A 19,623-nucleotide genomic window follows, 5' to 3' on the forward strand; every position below is an offset into this window, starting at 1 on the left:
GGTGAACATCTTATTATGGAGCTCTTCCCATACATGCACATGAAGGATAGTATAGAATGATCTCATATCATAAGTAGAACCGATGCTAGTGGTGGATCCTACACTCCCCGAGAATGCTTTAGCCTTCTTGCAGTTTCATTAATTTTACATAGCCATTGTCTCTTTCTTAGCACTCTTTAGTTTTAATTATTATTCTTTCGCACATAACACTATACTCTCAAAAACACTCATACTTGGAATCAAATGCAACTTACAAGTATCCTTTGGTAAAGGGTAACAAGGGCATAAAGACCTCTACCAATAGTGCAATCATCAGGTGGTGCCACTAGCCAGCAGCCCAACCCATTCTGCCCTCGCTACCTCTAGCCTCTCTTCGGTTGGAGGCCTCTCACACCCCTCCCAAATGGCCACCACGCTGCCACCTCCGCCTTGACGCTGATTGTGACGCAGAGCCTAAGTCAATCCATGGTCACCGCCCACCGCCCCGGCTGACCCTCATCCCCACTCCTCTCGTTGTTCCTCTCGACTCGCAACAACCTCACATGCAAGGTGTTTGGTCATTTGCCTCAACATGCTTCATTTCTAGATCTTTGTTGCTCTTGCTGCCGATCGGTTGATTGATTTATCCATTGTTTAACTCATACGCTATGGATAGAGACAACAAAATGATGATCCATCATTTCATGGAAGAGTAAGCCAGTGCCGCAATTTATGAACATGAGCACGTGACAATCCTATTTATCTTCTACAATTACAAACGAGCGAGCTGAACAATGTCGCACCATTAGTCATGGAGGTTCAAAGATTGGGATAAGGAAGGCCAAGGAAAGGTATAAGACATGGGGGTCATGACATGCTATATGCCGACTATTTTGTTGACCACCTAACATGTACCCGAAAAGGAATTTTGGCGCCGCTTTAGTATGAACAAGGAATTGTTCATGAAGTTGTGGAAAAGTGTGAGAGAGTACGATACCTACTTCATGATGAAGAGAGTATCTATCGGAGTGCTCGGTTTGTCATCAACTGAGAAAATGCCCACTGCTATGAGGATGCTAGCATATGGAGCCCTTGCTGATACACAAGACGACTACCTACGCACTTATGAGTCCATGACCATTTAAGCTATATGTGTATCGGTTTTGCAAGGCGGTGATGGTCGTGTTTTGACCACACTATTTGAGACGACCCAATGAAGCATAAACAACTGATGCCATGGCACAAAATGCTACAAGAGGATTTTCTAGGATGCTTAAATGCATTGATTGCATGCACTGGTCTTGTAAGAACTTTCCACTTTTTTGGCATGGCTGGATCTCACAATGGCATGAACATGCTATTGCGCTCGACGGTGTTTGCAATACTTACTGAAGGCCATGCTCGAGAGTGCAACTATGAGATTAATTCCACAAATATACCAAAGGATACCACCTAGCCGATGACATCTATTCAAGGTGGTCGACATTTGTGATGCATGCTTGCGTGATCATGCACAAAATGATCGCCGAGAGTGATCACCAGGGAGATCCTGGTCTCAAGAGCAGATGTGGGAGGTGATGCATGCGTGTGTGATCATGCATAAGTTAATCACCTAGAGTGATCACTAGGGAGATCCTGGTGTCAAGAAGATGTGGTATGTGATGCATGTTTGTATGATCATGCACATCATGATTACCGAGAGGAGCGCGGAGATCCTGCATCACTCGTCTGTACGTGATCATTACTGTTGATCATCAGCTACCTACGGAGCTTGTTGATTTCCTCGCCACGCAGAACGAGATCACCAACCGTAAAATTATCTTGTAGTAGAACAATTTTTTTTTTGAAGGAACTGGTAGAGCATTTGTGAACACTGAAGTAGACATTGCCGGAGTCTTGCTGTAGCTGAACTTTATTTTATTTGAATTATATGAAAACTTAACAAAACTGCTTAGCACGATTGAATATGGGAAATTGGGTGATAAACCTAGTGGGGACGCCATTGGAGGCGCTCCATACTGGTGCTGCTGGAGTCCTCCATACGGGCACGCCGGATTGCGCCGCTGCTGGACACCGTATGGAGTGAGCAAATTCGTAGCGACTGCCGTGCCCTGATTGTGTTTTTGCTGGAGGAAAAGGAGACCGTGGAGTAGTGGTCGGAGGGCGGCGGCCGCGCGCGTCACGCTCTAGTCGTATCGGCGGCATGGACGTGACAGTGAGCGAGCGATGCCAATTGCCACTATCGTACTACATACATACATGGATTGACCAGCCGGAACGCGCTCGGACACTGACAGCGTGCGTGCGTGTGCCGACGCCGACGAGACGCGCTCCGACAGCGGCCGGCCGGTACCGTTAGAAAGGCCTACGGCTACGGCGGCGCGCTCGGACGAGACGGGGAGGACGGGCTTGTTGGCTGGCAATGGCAGTAGTCTACTCCTACTCCTACTGGTGCCTATCCCGATACTAGACGATAAGCCGCCTCGTTCCGCACACCTCCCCGCCTGTCCTAGCGCTACCCCTCATAACATCGGGGGAGAGAGACCCTCTCTCCCTCGTCCCGTCCCACTCCCACTCCCCCTTCCCCTCTCTCTTCTCCCTCGCCGCGCCGTGCTCCCTCCACTCCACACCACACCACTCCACTCCACTCCACCACCCCAGGACGGGATCGCCCGCCGAGCCGCCGATCGCCCGCTCCCACCGCAGATCTGCTCCACGCGCTCGCTCGCTTCCCTGTCCCCGGCTCACCGCGGCTGGCTGAATTCCGCTACCAATGCGCTCTGGGTAGGGCATGAGAGGCACTGCCGGCGGGCTGCCGGGGACGGAGGAGGAGGAATTCACACCGGGATGGAGCTCAGCGCCGTCGAGCTCGGCAACGGCCGCAAGCGGGCCCGCCCGGAAGCGGACCACGGCGACGACCACGGCGAGGCCAAGAGGCTGGCTCTCGTCCCGTGGCCGCCGCACCAGCAGAACCCCTCCTCGCGGATCTACCGCGTCTCAAGGGGCTCCGGCGGCAAGGACCGCCACAGCAAGGTCTACACGGCCAAGGGCATCCGCGACCGACGCGTCCGCCTCTCCGTCGCCACCGCCATACAGTTCTACGACCTGCAGGACCGACTCGGATACGACCAGCCTAGCAAGGCCGTCGAGTGGCTCATCAAGGCCGCCGCTGCCGCTATCGACAAGCTACCTTCGCTCGACGCAACAGCCTTCCCCAACCACCCGGCCTCCCATGCCAACAACAACGCCAAGCCCATCAGGGAACAACAACATGCTGCTGCTGCTGCTCACCCCGACGCCGACGCCGACGCCGACGCCTCGCACCTCCACCAGCAGCAGCAGCAGCTCACGAGATCGGGCTGCAGCAGCACGTCCGAGACCAGCAAGGGCTCCGTCCTCTCGCTCTCTCGCTCCGACAGCCGGGTCAAGGCCAGGGAGCGGGCGCGCGAGCGGAGCGCCTCCGTGAAGGACAAGGACGCCCGGGACGACTCCCTCGTCGCCCGACGCGCCCCCGCCTCCGCGCAGGCCGCCTCCTTCACCGAGCTGCTCACCGGGTTGGCGGCCGCCGCCGCAACCCCGCCCGTCGCCGACCACAAGCAGCACACCTCGAGCTCCTGGCAGCACATGACCGCGTCCGCCACCGCGGACTACCTCGGCTTCACCCGGAAACCCTCCGGCCACGGCGGGATGCCCCACACCTTCGCCTCCCCGGCCCCGCACCTCGCCAACATTGCGCCCGCCGCCATGGCGCCGCCGCACCACTTCACCCTCACACCTGCCGGCCAGCCGCAGCCGGAGATGACGCACTTCTCCTTCCTGCAGGACCACTTCATGCCCGTCGATGCGGCGCCCGCGCCCGGTGGTCCGGCAGGAGTGGACTACAATCTCAACTTCTCCATGTCCTCGGGTCTTGTGGGTGTCAATAGTAGGGGGACCCTTCAGTCCAATTCGCAGCCGCACCTCTCCAGCCACCACCACCACCACCACCAGCAGCTCCAGAGGCTGGATGCTCCGCACATACCCTTCCTCTTCAGCCCCGCCGTCACGGTCGCCTCGCCGGCGGAGACCCACTTCACCGCCGCCGCCGCCGCGTTGCAGCTCTGGGACGGCTTCAGGCACTCCGACATCAAGGACAAGGGCAAGAACTGATCAACAGCTGCAGCCCTTCCTTCGGATGGTAGGTAGGTGATGAACTCTCCATCTCCATAGTATGCATCTGCTTCCTTTGCTTTTTGGCTGCTTGTGTTTTAGGGCATTTGTTTAAGGCTAGGATGCTTGCCCATTTGCCAATTTCATATCATTATCTTCCCCTTTTGGTGCCTCTCGAGGTGGCCTTGTGCCCCTAAATCCCATAAAACACTCGCCCTGTTCTTGTGCAATTGACGAGTGTCAAACCTTCAGAGGGGAAGCAGCATTAACCTCAACTTTACAACAGGTGTCAATTCGCTACTCACTCAACAGGCATCTGTTTTGGTGTTCTGTTCCCCCCCAACGATTATGTCACAGGAGACAGCCCAATCGGGCGGTTTCTGCTTACCCGGCATTGGATTTTTAATGCCTTAAATTGTAGTAAGCCCAGCCTACGTTGTCCTAGGACTAGTATTGCATGAAGGGGATCAGCTATATCATCAAATGCATCAACAGGAAATGCAGAATGACACCTAGTACATAGGATTGTCATGTAGTATACTCTAAAAGCATCTCTGAAGGGGCAGCTGCACATTTCTTTCTCAATCTTTTTCCTTATTCAGCAAACACTGGAATGTTTTCAGAAGAGACGAATATGCAGCTAACCTTAGCAAAGTGCATTCTTGTGCATGTCATGAATAATATTTTTCTTAGAACTACAGTGTTATAATTAATACATCCTATTATTATTTTTATTCATCGAGTCAGATGCTCTGAAAATCAACCTGGAGAGTAGAACTAGATTTCCTTTTGTTAAAAAGGTTAGGTCAGTTTTGAATGCCAATTTCCTTTAGCATTCATAGGTCGGAAGCTATTTGTTGAGCATAGCAAATATTAGAGATGGGTCATAATACTAACAATCTATGTGCTGTTGAGCCATCAGTGCTAACGATGGATGGTTTAAGAGTGATACTGCAACCATAGGAAGGATGAAAAAACATTAGTGGGATACTATCATTATGTATTTCCTGATCTGTGGTAAATAAGAGATAACTTGCTAGGTCAACTTTTAGTTATTTGCTCAAAAAGATCCCAGGTATGTTATACATAGACAAAGCGAAAACATTTATATTATCAAAGTACAAACCATACAGCAATCTTCTCAGACTATATATTTTCAGGACACTACTAACTACAAAATGTTTAAATGAGTATGAGCATGTTGTCAAAACTTGATTACCCTTGAAAAGTTTCACTGTGAACGTCCAAGTGATAATCCTGGGGTGTTGAAATTACACCAATTATGAAAAAACAACATTCTACATATTAGACATCATTCACACAATGCAAGGTCACATTTGAGTCACAAGGTTCATGGGTTCTTACCTCATTTTCCCAGTGCCTTTTTTTACAATAATATTATGTAATGAGTCCTTTCGTTAAATAAGCTATAATGCTGTAACTTTTCAAGCCTATTCCTTTGTAAAATATGGGAGTTGTGCTAACCATTGTAGCATGATAAATGAATCCATATATATGACCACTAGGTCCTATGCGCTTTTTAAAAATCTCTTAAGTTAGCTAGCACAACCTAGTTGTTTATTATATTCATTCACCAAACCTTTTCCATTTTTACCTCAGATAAGCATCCTACATGTGCATAGATAACATAGTGAACAATAACCAACATGTACATAGTAATCTCTTGCATCGCCAGTGCCTATTTTGATAATGAGAACGAAAAGTGTTTCTAGAATCTAGAATCCTTGAAGGCGCTGGGTTAAAGTGGATTTTCTTTATTCGCTGTGATCTCCTCCCCATATTCTCTTTTTTTCCTTGTGTAAAAACTTATAATCTATAGGTGTTTTTTTTCGAAATGGGGGTTACAGCGCTATAAGATGTACACCTACATAATTCGGTGCTAAAAGATATGACCATATATGCTTTGTATGAAAGACAAACAATCAATTGTTGTATGAATAGTATGTTACTTGAACATGCACGATCTGTTCTATTCTGTGTAGGACACACATGGTCACATTTTAGCACCAAATTTTGTAGTTGTACGCATTTTAAACATCCGTGATTTAAAAAATCAAATTTTTGTAATAGTGAAAGATGAGAAAGAATATAAAATGGAGAATTAAGTGGTTGAGATAAGCATTTCCGCAGGCTGGGTGGCATAAGTAACATAACGTTGCCAATCTAAAGTTGTATTTAGATTTGTTTAGTTATCTTTCAAGAGAGAACATACTTACATCAACCGACCAGTGGTGGAACTACACAGGGGCAAAACCGGGTCATGACCCACCCATGATTTGGTTCAACTTTCTATAAATTAGTAGCCCAGACCACCATTTTTAGCAAACTAGTATCCTTTCTTTGGGCTGGCCCGCCCATCAATATTCCTGTAGCTCCGCCACTGAACCGACCAATGGTAAACTGAGTAAGCGAAAAATACTTGTCGCGAATTTAGGCAAAATTGTGTCTAGATTCATTTAACCTGTGACGAGTATTTAGAGCGAGAGGGAATATCATATTCATAATGCCATGTGCTAGAGGATATTATGGTCAATTACCAGGATCATATTTGTGACTTTATGATAGAAAGCCTTTTGTAACTTGCCTGTTCTGTTCTGCACCGACTATCGTGTGTCACATATGCATGCTGTCATACTTGACAATTGACAGGGAAATGTGATAAATGACACTGCAGATTAAACATGGTATCGTCAAAAGGTCGAGTTAAGCAATATATAGCAGAGCACTGATATCTTATGCTTGCTTTTAATAATGCTATATAAAATTCTAATTGGACGTTAGACCCTTGGATCTCATTGAATTTGGTTTTCCTTTCTGTATTCCAAGACAGCCCTCCTCCTGGAAACATTATGTGCATGAAAAAAAGCTGAGAACTTAAAATGATACCTTGGTGCTTGTTTATCCAGCATTTTCGGACTTGAAATTAGGCTTATCACGAAAATAAAGTCAGTCAGCTAAAAGGTGGCTTATTTTCTCACAGTAGTTAACAGCAACTTAGGTCCCTTTTAGCTTGTTTACATAAGGTATGTGTAGTGGGTGGTTTGTGGCTTGTGACTTGCGGGGCTTTAGTTTTGACTTCTGACCGGGCTTATGAAATGAGTTCGCAGAGTTAACTTTTAGTACCTATGCCCACTAACCAAACTCATGGGATCAGACTAAATAAGCTGATAAAGCTCTTAGACCATTTGAACAAAGCTTGAGTCAGTTTGCCATTGTCTTCATATCTCTTATACTCCCTAAGGTGCTTGCTAGCTACCTTTCTAGCAAAGCTGGTGAGTGCTTGCTAGCTACCTTTAGCATAAGAGAGTCCAAAATCTTCCATGGTTTATTTTACTGACCACTGATTTATGTACATAACGGGGTATACTTGCTAGAACTACAATCTGCTGTCTTCAAAATCTTTCCAATGGTTTACGACATATCTCTGGACTCACAGAACATATTTACACAATATGGTAGCTTAAGTATATATTGGCATTGTGCTGTACATGGACCTGAGGGGCGAAATGAAGGTGAAGTTTCATATCCATTGAGGTAGAATAATTCCAGGACGATGTGTTAATCCACCAATATAAACGTCTCTAGCTATGCTGCTATTGTGAGTTTTTTATTGATGTCCGGAGAAATGTTCCAGAGTCCTTCTACCAAATGAATATTCTGTTAAAGTAAAGTAGTATAGACTGAAGTATCATAGGTCAGCCTTTATATGCCTTTCAGCATTGCAAACTATTTGAGCCAAAGATCTGAAAATACGTAGTACAATGTATGTTCCCAGTTACGATGGTGAGACTGATAGGTCCAGAGTCTTGGCCTTTTCATTCCATAATTTGAGGACATATGCATGTTTTGAGGTTGTTGTAGCATTTCAACGTAGATTTAAAAGTAGCTTTCGCCTTTATCTGATGGAAATCATCATTGTTTGACAGGAAGTGGAGACGGCAAAATCGTCATAACATATTCATGTGAGCTCCATCCATGGCTTGGAAGCCCCATAAGTGCAATGGGGATGATACCTGCACTCCTAGAAGCAGACCATCATCCGCTCATGTACCGTGGTCATCGAAGAACCTCATCATCGTTCCTCAAATGATCTTGCTTTCTTTCTCTGCCTGTTGTATTAGTTTTGTTTGTGGAGGTAAGTATTTCGGGAGCAAGAACTTGCTGGAGTTCCTTTGCCATGCTCTCCATTCTAAAACATTGTGAACGGATGCATGTGCGCCGCCCTGAACCGGCAGCTCTTTTGACCTTGTGGGATCAGCTATCCCTGTCAAATTTTCTTGTTCTCTGTTGTGTTTTGTGTAACAGAACTCATTGATCCAATCTATCAGATGTATGTGGTGTAAGCTTGTATCTACCTTGTGCTGAACACAGTGCTCTAATAGTCTAATGAGGTGTAAATCTAGTTTGTTACAGTGTTTCGTTTCTATTGCCAAGGTATGTATCTGAAGCTACTGATATGTTGTCTATAGTAGCACCTTCGCACGCCGAGTGGTCCACATAGTGAACTTGATAAAAGTGCCACGAAGTGTAAACAAAACATATAGCAATTGGTGTCAAACAAGCATGGAGCATCAAAAATTATAAGGCATTTGAGCACTATTTTGTATTTCAGCTTACACTGTTGTCACTATTGCTTGCGAAAACGGGCCACATATATAATGATTTTTTAGGTTAAAATATGTCGGTGGACGAAAAGATCATACGATTTGGACGATCGACGATCGAAAGAGGTTAGGTGGCGCACCCTACAAGTTTGGGTGTGCCACCTGAGCTCTTTTGGGCCTCAGACCTCTCCAGGTGTGCTTCCATGTTCTAGGGTGCTTCCTCCGATGAAAAAATGATGCTCCAAAAATCCTAACTTAATTTGACTCCATATAGGTCTCTAAAAGTGAAAAATACACAAAATATGAAATTCCTATTCTGCGGAGTTATAAATCAAATAAAGGAAATCATTGATCAATCCCCATAAACCAATGTAAATATGGTATTATCATCATATATGTTGCAAAAATGTAGGAATTTAATATGATAAAGACATAGTTCATTTATGCATTTTACATGCATCAACATTTTACACATAATTGGATTCCAATCTCAAGTATCAAATCGTAGAATAAAGATCCACTATATAGGAATTACATATATGACCATCATCATGTTGGATAGCTCATATGGTACTAGATCAACGATAGAACAAGAAAGAAATAGATTAAGTTACTGACACAAACCCATAGTCCAGAGGTGGACTAATCCCTCTTCATCATGGTGATGATGATGGAGATGTTGGAGAAGGTAGAGATCCCTCCAATGGCAGCTCCGGTGGAGTTCCCGCTCCCATCTTTGTTTGTTCCGCCTCTGTGTTTGGTGTTTTGGTGTTTCTGCGGCGCTCTCCTCCTGAGATGCATAGGGGATCCTTTTTATAGGCGTTTTTAGGTCAAAACATAAATCTGGAGATGAAGACAGATGGCTGGCATGTCCGGGGAGGGAAAGAGCCTGGGTGGCGTGCCCCCCCGGGCCACGCCACCTGGCCTCTTTCGGCCATCCGGGTTCCCCTCGTGAGGTTCCAATGTCTAGGTATTTATTTTCGCGAAATATTAAGCCTCAAAAAATCTCCGATTAATTCGAGTTTGTTTAGGTCCCTGAAAGTTAAAAATACACAAAACAGGGTTTTCCGGTTCTAAAAAGTTATAGCCAAAATAAGGGGATCATTGGAAAATCCCCATAAATCAATATAAAACATGACATAACATTATATAAGATGTAATTATGTGGGAATATGTGTCAATAAATTACAAAGTTCATGTATGCATTTTACATGCATCATTGACCCCTCTTGTCTTGTCTCGGTACGACAGCCTACCAACTGTAAGGGTATTTTACCCTTAACCGTTATTTTGGCTAATGGTGACACCTCTGCTAAACTGTGGACTAATGTTACCTATGAGTTTCTACGTAGGTTTTAGCCAGCAAGTATTGTTGGAAGGTGATGAGAGACTCCCCATTTGCAATACAAGAGAAGCACCTGTGTTTTGGCTTTTATTTCTCTTGATTTATATTTGAGTCAATAGGAAATACCACACTATTAAGAGGGGTCGTATCAATGAGCTTCTTGGACATGTTGTAGAAGCCATACACACATACTACCACCAAATACATCCATCACACTCTCTAGGTGGTTTTAGCTTTTGGAGAAAATGTTGTTTGGGAAGGTTTCGGTGAAACCTGTCGTAGAAACCGGCGGTCCTCGCCGGAACATTTCGGCATGTGCCGAACTGCTCCGGTATATGCCGAAAGGCATATCAGAGAGTTGTTTCGGCTCCTGCTGAAACGATTTCAAGCCATCACATGCAGCCAAACCGGCGCAGATTCCGAAGTACTGGTTTGTCCGTCGAACCAGATCATTGAGGGAACCGGCGCCGCCGGTTTTACCGCCGGTTTGGGTCGCATGACTTTTCCCAAACGGCTAGTTTTCTCCATGGACTATAAATGCACCTTCTTCCAGCTTGAGAGTTTTATGTCAACCATTCATATCATATCCTTGTGCTCTCTCTCTCTCACACTATTGTTGAAACATCAATTCTTGAGGATCTTCCATTCTACCCAACCAAAGTCAAATTCCTTTGGTAGAAAGCAAGATGAGGTCCTGGTCTACGATCCCACCGAGCCAAACTTCATGCCCCCTTGAGTTCATTGAGCAAGCTTGTTACTCTTGGGTTTGTGGGAAACCCTAGGCTACTAGGGTCACTCGGAAGCATCCGGGTTGTGGATTTGCTCTAAGAAGAAGTTTTTTTGGGGGGTGGGGGGGGGGGGGGTTGGAGACTACCTTAAAGTCTACCACGAGTGAGCGAGCTATTTCTTCGTGGGATAGGCTCCGGAGAAAAAGGCGAGCCTTCGTGGCATTGGGAAATCCTTCGTGGGATCCCATACCCCTCCAACGTGACGTACCTTCCTCCCAAGAAAGGGAACATGTGAATACATCTTCGTCTCCGCTTGCTTAGATTATTTCTAACCGATCTATTTACTTGTGTTGTTTATATTTGTGATAGCCTTCGTTCTTGAAGTACCTTGTATCATCATCTAGGTTGCCTCACCTAGTTTGCATTAGGCTCACTTACTATTCCGCAAAGCCTATTGCAAGAAGAATTTAAAGAAAAATGTGTAGAACATATTCAACCCCCCTCCCCCTCTAGGTTACCATCTCTATCCTTTCAATTGGAATGACATGCAAGGCTCTTTCTAAGGGCTTTACCGCCTAAATAGGGAGATGGTTTTCTCGTATGATGAGGATGAGACTAAGCAATATATAGTCAAAGAGTTTAGGGAAATGATGGCCAAGGAAGCCCTTGATAAGGCTAAGGTAGATTCCGATCTCAATGATCGGCTTAGCAAAATTGAGATGTACATGAAGGATCTTGGGAGTAAGGCTCCACTCGGTGAACCCTCGGTCAACCCCCCAAGTGAAACCGTTGGCACCGGGTGAAGTGGGCATTGAGGATGCCTGATATGTCTCAAATGTATCTATAATTTTTGATGCTCCATGCTTGTTTGACACCAATTGCTATATGTTTTGTTTACACTTCGTGGCACTTTTATACATTTTCCGGCACTAACCTATTGACAAGATGCCACAGTGCCAGTTCCCTGTTTTCTGTTGTTTTGTATTTCAGAAAAGTTGTACAGGAAATATTCTCGGAATTGGACGAAACAAAAGCCAAAGTTCCTATTCTTTTCCGGAGTGAAGACGGAGTCCAGAGAAGAGACGGAGGAGGGCCACAGGGTGGCCAGACCATGCCTAGGCGCGGCCTGGCCCTGGCCCGCGCCTAGGGGTGGTCTGGGCCCACCAGGCTTCCACCGACCTCGCCCTTCCGCCTATATAAAGCTCCCGACGCAAAAACCCTAAATATACCAGCCTCCACCCACGAAAAGTTCCGTAGCTCCGCCGTCGTCGCATATAAGATTCGGGGGACAAAAGTCTCTGTTCCGGCACCCTGCCGGGACGGGGAATTGCCCCCGGAGCCATCTCTATCGACTCCACCGCCATCTCCATCGCCGTTGCTAACTCCCATGATGAGGAGGGAGTAGTTCTCCCCCTGAGGTGAGGGCTCTACCGGTAGCTATGTGGTCTATCTTTCTCTCCCATGGTGTGATCTTTATGTGACCATGAGCTTTGTAATCTAGATGTCGTTATGTCATTCAAGTGGATTTTACTTATGTGATCTCCGGAGACTCCTTGTCCCACGTGTGTAAAGGTGACAGTGTGTACATCGTGTGGGTCTCTTAGGCTATATTTCACAGAATACTTGTTCACTGAATTATGATTTGAGTTGGACGTCTCTATGAAATTGTGGTGTGTTAGTACCTCCTATGAATGCTCAAAGTGATGGAGTGGGGTGTTCGTTATTTTACTTGGGAATACATCTTTAAGGTTTGCTTTTGCAGCCCCTGCGCGGTGAATTAGTGTTCGTTATCCATCCGGAGAGTAGTTCAGAGTAGCATAGTGAGGTGCTTATATCTATATACCTTTATGATATCATTGTTGAGAGTGACACTAGTGAAAGTATGATCCCTAGGCCTTGTTTCCAAACATCGAATCACCGTTTATTTACTGTTTTACTTCATGTTTACTTGCTGCCATATTTATTTCAGATTGTTATTACCACTCATATTCATCCATATCACTTGCATTTTACTATCTCTTCACCGAACTAGTGCACCTATACATCTGACAAGTGTATTGGGTGTGTTGGGGACACAAGAGACTTCTTGTATCGTAATTGCAGGATTGCTTGAGAGGGGTATCTTTGACCTCTACTTTCCTGAGTTCGATAAACCTTGGGTGATCCACTTAAGGGAAACTTGCTGCTGTTCTATAAACCTCTGCACTTGAAGGCCCAACACTATCTACAAGAATAGAAGCGTGTGTAGACATCAATGCCACTCGAACAAGTGGCGCCTCAAAATCCGCAGAGCTTTATAGTCAATTTCCTTTTATGTACCCTAAATCTAATCCCCTCATGTCTCATATTAATCATAAGAGACCCGCTCCCCATGTATGCTTACAATGGGTTTTTGGTGAGTTGAAGGACTAATTCGTCAAGTAGATAGATCTAGGGTTTAGGGCTGCAGTGTGCATGACAATGTTGAATATTTGAATTAATGGACCCTTTCCTTGTTGTCATCTTTCCTTTATATAGACGTGGGTCTTACGTGTCCTCCTCTTGTATGTAAAGATCTTATTGGTTCGAATAACAAACATCTATTTATGCCCTTTCCTATGTTGAATATGGTAGACCTTCATTTGCCTAGAGTGTGGGTACATCACACATTTTGTTTGGTAGGTGGAGTCCAAAAGTGGGTCCCTCGGGCTTTGGTCGTAGCACGCTGGATGGGGCGTACTACTGTAGCCCATAGATATACAGACTAAACCTTGGTCATGGGGAAGACCATGGACTCTAGGGACTAGTTTGTAAATTTATATTTGGCCATGAGAATCCTTTCAGTAGCACCTCGACCCGATAGACCCAGCCCAAAACCCAATGTTCTAGCCCTGTCTGAAAGCCTAACGAACTTTTGAAAGTACATGATTCTTATATATTTGAAAATTAGGCTATTTTATTTTATACTAATAATAACTAATTAATCCTAAGAGCTATTTTCTAACCTAACACATATTTTCACTGTTTTGGGCCGGGCCAGGTCAGGCTCAGTCGTAACCTTTTCATGTCGGGCTTTTTCAGGCCCGGCCCGAGTTTTGCCGTGGTGTACTTGTATATACGGGTATGAATAAGTACTACAAGCAATATCTACGGGCGTACTCCAAATTGCCCTAGTACAATCAAACGGTCCTAACCGAACCTATCATCACCGAATGGGGAACTCCCGGCGCCCCGCCGCCGCCTCGGCGCCGGCGTCCGACCTGGAGGTAGGCTTCGCGAAGCTGCAGGGAGAGGACTTCGAGTACTACATGCAGACCTATTCCATCATCCTCGGCCGCCACAGCCGCAAGAAGGACCAGCACGGCGACGACACCCCGGACGACGTCGACGTGGACCTCGGCATCCTCGGCGGCGGCATGAACGTCTCCCGTCGCCACGCGCGCATATTCTACGACTTTGTGCGCCGCCGCTTCGCGCTGGAGGTGCTCGGCAAGAACGGCTGCCTCGTCGAGGGCGTCCTCCACGAGCCCGGCTCGGCCCCCGTCAAGCTCGACTCCCAGGACCTCCTCCAGATGGGGGACGCCCAGTTCTATTTCCTCCTCCCGTCCCGCTCCGTCTTCGACACGGATGCCCCTCGCCGCGCCGCAGTCCCGCGGCTTGTACCGCCTCCTCCCTCTGACGACGAGGAGGATGAGGAAGAGGATGCTCTGGAAGGTCAAGAAGAGGCTGCGGCGGCGGCTAAGCGGTCAAGGAACGGAGACGCCGGCGGACCCTTTGGTCAGTATTGCAATGTCTATTTCTTTGCGAAACCTCTCTTATGTATTGACATTAGATTGCTGCCTCTTGAGATGTATTTGCAACCATCGGTAAAATTGCTAGGATATGCCACAGATGCTTATCTTTATGGGGACAGGATGCTCCAATTGGATAGGGCCTTTGTTGTGGCAATGTTGGGTATTGTTCATTTGTTCCTGTGTACCTCAACTGGATCTGATTGCGTTTGGTTTCTTATCAAAAGTAGGGTACTGGTTACAGTTTTAGGAAGCATATTGAATTTTGTTGATGTCTAGTTTCTGAACAATGTTAATGATTACAATTCTTATTGGTAACATGTTGCTTAATTTCTTATGACTTGTGACTTAAATATTATGGCATGTCATTAGCCATTCCTGTTATATGTTGGTTTTTCTTATTTTTTTGCGCTGTCTTTTCCTCTGTGATTGCACAGTAAGAAATTGACCATAAGGCTGGATGATTGCAGAAACCATAAATTTTTTAGCGATTACTCCAATGATTTGCATATGTGCCTTTGGCAGGTCTTTCTTGTAAATAAGTTCTCTAATGATATTACAATCATTACAGTTGGTGACCTGGATATTATTGGTGGCTTTCAGTTTGCTTCTATGGCTATTATGTTTAGTTCTTCAAATTATCCCTTTTATTCAAGCACTTCGAGAGATGTTTTAGCAAGACTTAAATCTCTTATTAGTTTGTTTCTACGAGGTAGTTCAAGTGAGATGTGAGTAAGATTGAACCGGAAGATAGTGGGAGTACTTTTTTTCACTTGAGAGAGGAGAGGTGTGACACCACCATCAATACCACCATGGAAAGCTATGTGTGTACATGATCCTTGAAGCGACGACACTGGCCTGTACTATTGAGACATCAATTAGTTTGGAAAGCTGATCACTATATATTTGTTGAAACTGATTTCACTGACTTGTACACATGCTGTGTGCAAAGTTGCTCTGACATATAGTACAGTCAATAGATGATAGCCGAGATGTTAACTACAGATGATGAAAAACAGTGATGCATTTTAAAAAAGAATGAAAGTATCTACTCGCTGTTGGCAATTGTCATATTTTTTTAAATCTTTGTTTTCCCATTATCTCTCTCTATTGAAATCATTGTCCCCATTATCTTGTTTTCAGTTGAAGTAGAGTTGAGACTTAAGTTTCCCCAAAATACATTGCACAACCCAAATTTTAGCAGTTTTCAATTGCTGTACACACATACCTATTAATGGATGTTACCTGCTGTGATCATGAGAAATGCACTAAACATAATAGCCATAGAAGCAAACTGAAAGCCGCCAAAGTGATCTGGATTAAGAGCAACAAAGTGAGCTTTTTATTGGCTTACATTTTTTATGAGAAATGCAAATGCAGTTAGATATTCTCTATGATTTGGTTGCTGGTTGGCTTCAGCAATTTTTGTGCAGTTGTTATGTTCATTTTATTCCATGATCTCACAGGCTATCAGCTTCTTTCAATTATTTTATGAATTTTTCTCAAATTGGTCTTATAGCATGTCAAAAGTCAAAACAGACCAGTAATTTTCTAATTTTGTGCAGCAAGAAGGTCAGAGCCAGGATCAAAGGGTTACAGTTACAGGGAAGCAGATAACCTACAACTGTTGCAGTTGGAAGAGAAAGATGTTATCTCCTCTGCTGCTACTATTATACATGATCTTTGTGGACCTCAGGAAGGGGTGCCTATGGACAAGCTTCATGAAGTGGTAATTTTCTCTTTTTTGTTCCTTCAGATTTAAAAACAATTTGTATGCATCATATTTTTTAATGTTTGTTTTGATTAGTCATTTCGCCACCAGATAATTATGTGAACTTTGCACTTTCAGTTGTCTGTAAATTACCGTTTCAAACGATTGTATAAAGAAACACAATATGTTTGTGGATCACCATTGGTAACAAGACTGGTTGACCAAACATTCCTGACTCGTGGTCTATTGGGCTTAGCTCAGAAGGAAATGGTCAACACAGTAATCTGTGATCTGCCACCCCTTTTTTCTTTGCGTTGTAATGGTCTATAGATACTAGCTGATTAGCTATTGCTCTAAAGACATCGCTTTCTTCCTTCATCGAAATGGTCAGCTATGATACACACCACACCACCTTTACTTGTGGCTATGAAACACATAGAACCTTCCTTTGCTTATTAGGATATCTTATCTATATCCTCCTGCTGCGGACCTTTTACTAAAAAAAACAAAAGGGGAGGGGTATCCATAGTTTTTCTAAGAAAAGCAAGAAACTCTGTTGCAATATTCACTCCTGTGGGGGTATCCATAGTTTTTCAAAGAAAAGCAAGAAACTCTGTTGCAATATTCACTCCCGTTGGGGTTCGAACCTGGCTGGCTTGGAGTGCCAGACCATGCCCTCACCACTCACCAGTGAGCTGGAAATCAGTTCTTTCCAGGGTCTATGGTGAGCACTATATTTAATTAGCTGTATTATTGGACCAGCCGTTTGGCGACAACCAACCTTGTTACATCATCTTGTTAGTGATGTGCTTGCGTATCCGTTAATAGCTGGTATACATGCAACCAGCTCTAAGCATATAGTTTCTCCAGCACTGATTTTATAATGTCTGGAATACTTATTATTTGTTCATATCAGGCTGGATTGTTAGCTGATAGTTCGATTTGGTTAGTCAACAGTGTGTTTCTTTGATGGGTTTATTTCTGGAGTAATTTGGAGTTCTGCTTATTATCTGTAACATCAAAATGCCCCTTTGATTTATGTTTTTTTGGTGCTCCTACTTTGATGATGAGTTTGTCATATTCTATGTTCAGTCATATTTTGCCAGCTTTTGATGTGTGTTCATACATGTTGTATCCATTCTGACAAGTACACTCTTGTTTTAGATGTTTGAGAAGTATGGCAACTTATGGCACCACAACAGGGTGCGAAAATATTTGACGTCGGAAGACTGGCCCGCGAGTGAAACTGAAGGTAGGCCATGGCATGGACTGTCAGTGCTGTTAAGGAAGTACCCAGAGCAATTTCTGATCAACATGAGAAAAGTAGGGCGACAAAGCACAGAGTTTGTCTCGTTGCTTTAGCTGCAACCATGACAAGTTTCTACAGATTTCTCCTTATGTCTAGTACAGGTTGGAGCATACATTTTCTTCTTCTTTTCTTCTACTGTAGACAGTGAGAACCAGCTCAGGGTAGATATAGATTTGCTGGTTAAATCTTGCCTTATGTCCGTGTTTAAACCTATATATGCATGCATTGTCCAAGAGCAATCACCTCTGCAATCCTGCTGTGCTAGAATGCTGGAAATTCACATGTTTGTTGATCTGACTGCCTTTGTCTTTGGTTAACATCCAGAACATATTTCCATCTTTGTAGGAGTATTTAGTTAAATCTGGAGAAGTAGAACATAATTTTGAAAGGTCCTTTCAGAAAATATAGTTTTAAAAGGAAACTGAGAGCTTAACCTCTATTTACCCAGTACATGTTCTACTATTAACCTTAAACATATGCTTTTGTATGATTTGTGGAATTAATTATTAGAAGAGCATGGAAGTAATGTTTGTCATATGTATCTTTCTGGCGTATCCATATTTTGTTTTCCAGAGTTTAAGAAGTTATTCCTGTATCATCGCACTGGCCTGGCCACCTAGGTGCTCGATAAGCAGTTCATGTACATTTTTCTTCGGTTGGCATAGGTAGCAAATGTTTTGATAACCATGGGTGCTGATTCAGTTCTTACCACGTGCCACTAATTAGAAAACGAAAAAACAGAACGGAAACAATGCATAGGTTTAAGTCATTGATCTGTAACAACGATTGCAACTGCGCCAGCATTAAAACCTCGAAGTTTTGGGTCCACTTCAGCATAGAAGTGAGCCTGCTGCTGAAGTGTGTTGCACTATGAAAGGCTTGTGGGCAGTCAAAATTAAGAATACGCATACGGTTCGTGAAACCAGCATGTTTGGGACATGAGTACATGACAACTGCCCGACTTCCTGGTATAGCTATGGATGTGACATAGAAGCCCTCCTAACATTTTTTGTGTATTCACTTGAAGGGAAATGCATCCCTTTTTAGGACTGCTATGCAGTGCATACCATGTTCCAGTAGATATACTTAAAAGTCAGTTCATATAGTTACCAACTGGCAATATTCCAAGATTCAAGCGTTTCCACTTTGACGGTGTACAACCAAAACATATCTATAGGTAACAAACCAAATTTACAGCAGATAACATATTGTCTGTTGCGTCAGTACCTAATCCCTGAGAACCAAATTTAGAGCATCTCCAGTCGCGTCCCTCAAACCGCGCCGGATTGAGCGTTTGGGGGACGTGTTTTGTTCATGCCGCCTTTGGGGGACGTCGCTCCCCAGCCGCGTCCCCCAAACGCCGCCCCCAAACATTTAAAATACTTTTTTTTGATTTTTTTATTTCAATTTCCACAAACTAATACATAATTTGGAACGTGGTTTACACGAAAACACAGTCAGGCACATGGTTTTCCACAAACTAATACATAGTTTGAACCGTCGTGGACACAAATATAAAATTTTGCAAAGAAACTAAACCTAACTAGGCCGTGCATCGAAGGTTTCCTATGTTCGCTGCTAAGAAAGAACCTAAACTGGAAAATCCAGCGGGAGGATGGTGCCCTTGTTGGTTCTACCGAGGAGGCGAACATCCAGAAACCTCCATGCACGTGTTCGCTGCGAAGAAAGAACACTCAGTCGTCCTCCTCGTCGGTGCTGTCGCCCTGGTAGTCCCGGCGGCACCGCGTCTCGTCGAAGACCTTGACGCTCATGTCCCTGTCGCCGAAGTAGGAGAACTCGGAGGATGAAGCCGGCTTGGAGGCTGTGGTGCCGCGCGAACTTCTCCCAGCCCGATGTTGAGGTACATCTTGCCGCGCGCGTCGTAGATCACGTCGACGATCCACCGGTAGTAGCCGCACGCAGCCTCCCGCAGATGCATCGTGCGCGGGCGATCGTCGCCGGCGACGTAGTCGGCGAAGGAGTCCGGCAGCCTCCGGATGCCGCGCT

At 44.9% G+C, this 19,623-nt stretch overlaps 2 protein-coding genes across 2 annotated transcripts; both read left to right on the plus strand.

The window, feature by feature from the left end:
- Nucleotides 1-2,826: 2,826 nt before the first annotated feature.
- LOC124672401 (transcription factor PCF6-like) lies at nucleotides 2,827-8,503 on the plus strand. The gene is made up of 2 exons (XM_047208636.1): nucleotides 2,827-4,160; nucleotides 8,076-8,503. Exon 1 carries the CDS (start codon nucleotides 2,827-2,829, stop codon nucleotides 4,126-4,128), a length of 1,302 nt encoding a protein of 433 aa, XP_047064592.1. The 3' UTR covers nucleotides 4,129-4,160; nucleotides 8,076-8,503.
- A 5,502-nt stretch (nucleotides 8,504-14,005) lies between these two features.
- LOC124676850 (FHA domain-containing protein FHA2-like) lies at nucleotides 14,006-17,908 on the plus strand. Its single transcript, XM_047212874.1, has 3 exons — nucleotides 14,006-14,582; nucleotides 16,162-16,325; nucleotides 17,472-17,908. The coding sequence occupies exons 1-3, from the start codon at nucleotides 14,018-14,020 to the stop codon at nucleotides 17,667-17,669; spliced, it is 927 nt and encodes a 308-aa protein (XP_047068830.1). The 5' UTR covers nucleotides 14,006-14,017; the 3' UTR covers nucleotides 17,670-17,908.
- Nucleotides 17,909-19,623: the final 1,715 nt, after the last annotated feature.

Source organism: Lolium rigidum, chromosome 7 (assembly GCF_022539505.1).
Source record: "Lolium rigidum isolate FL_2022 chromosome 7, APGP_CSIRO_Lrig_0.1, whole genome shotgun sequence".
Classification (NCBI taxonomy): Eukaryota; Viridiplantae; Streptophyta; class Magnoliopsida; order Poales; family Poaceae; genus Lolium; species Lolium rigidum.

Bases quoted from the DNA above. Each gene is read 5' to 3' on its own strand.
- LOC124672401 (XM_047208636.1), top strand. From the start codon at position 2,827: ATGGAGCTCAGCGCCGTCGAGCTCGGCAACGGCCGCAAGCGGGCCCGC.
- LOC124676850 (XM_047212874.1), top strand. From the start codon at position 14,018: ATGGGGAACTCCCGGCGCCCCGCCGCCGCCTCGGCGCCGGCGTCCGAC. The intron at 14,583-16,161 runs GTCAGTATTGCA...AATTTTGTGCAG, and splicing joins AGACGCCGGCGGACCCTTTG to CAAGAAGGTCAGAGCCAGGA. The intron at 16,326-17,471 runs GTAATTTTCTCT...CTCTTGTTTTAG, and splicing joins TGGACAAGCTTCATGAAGTG to ATGTTTGAGAAGTATGGCAA.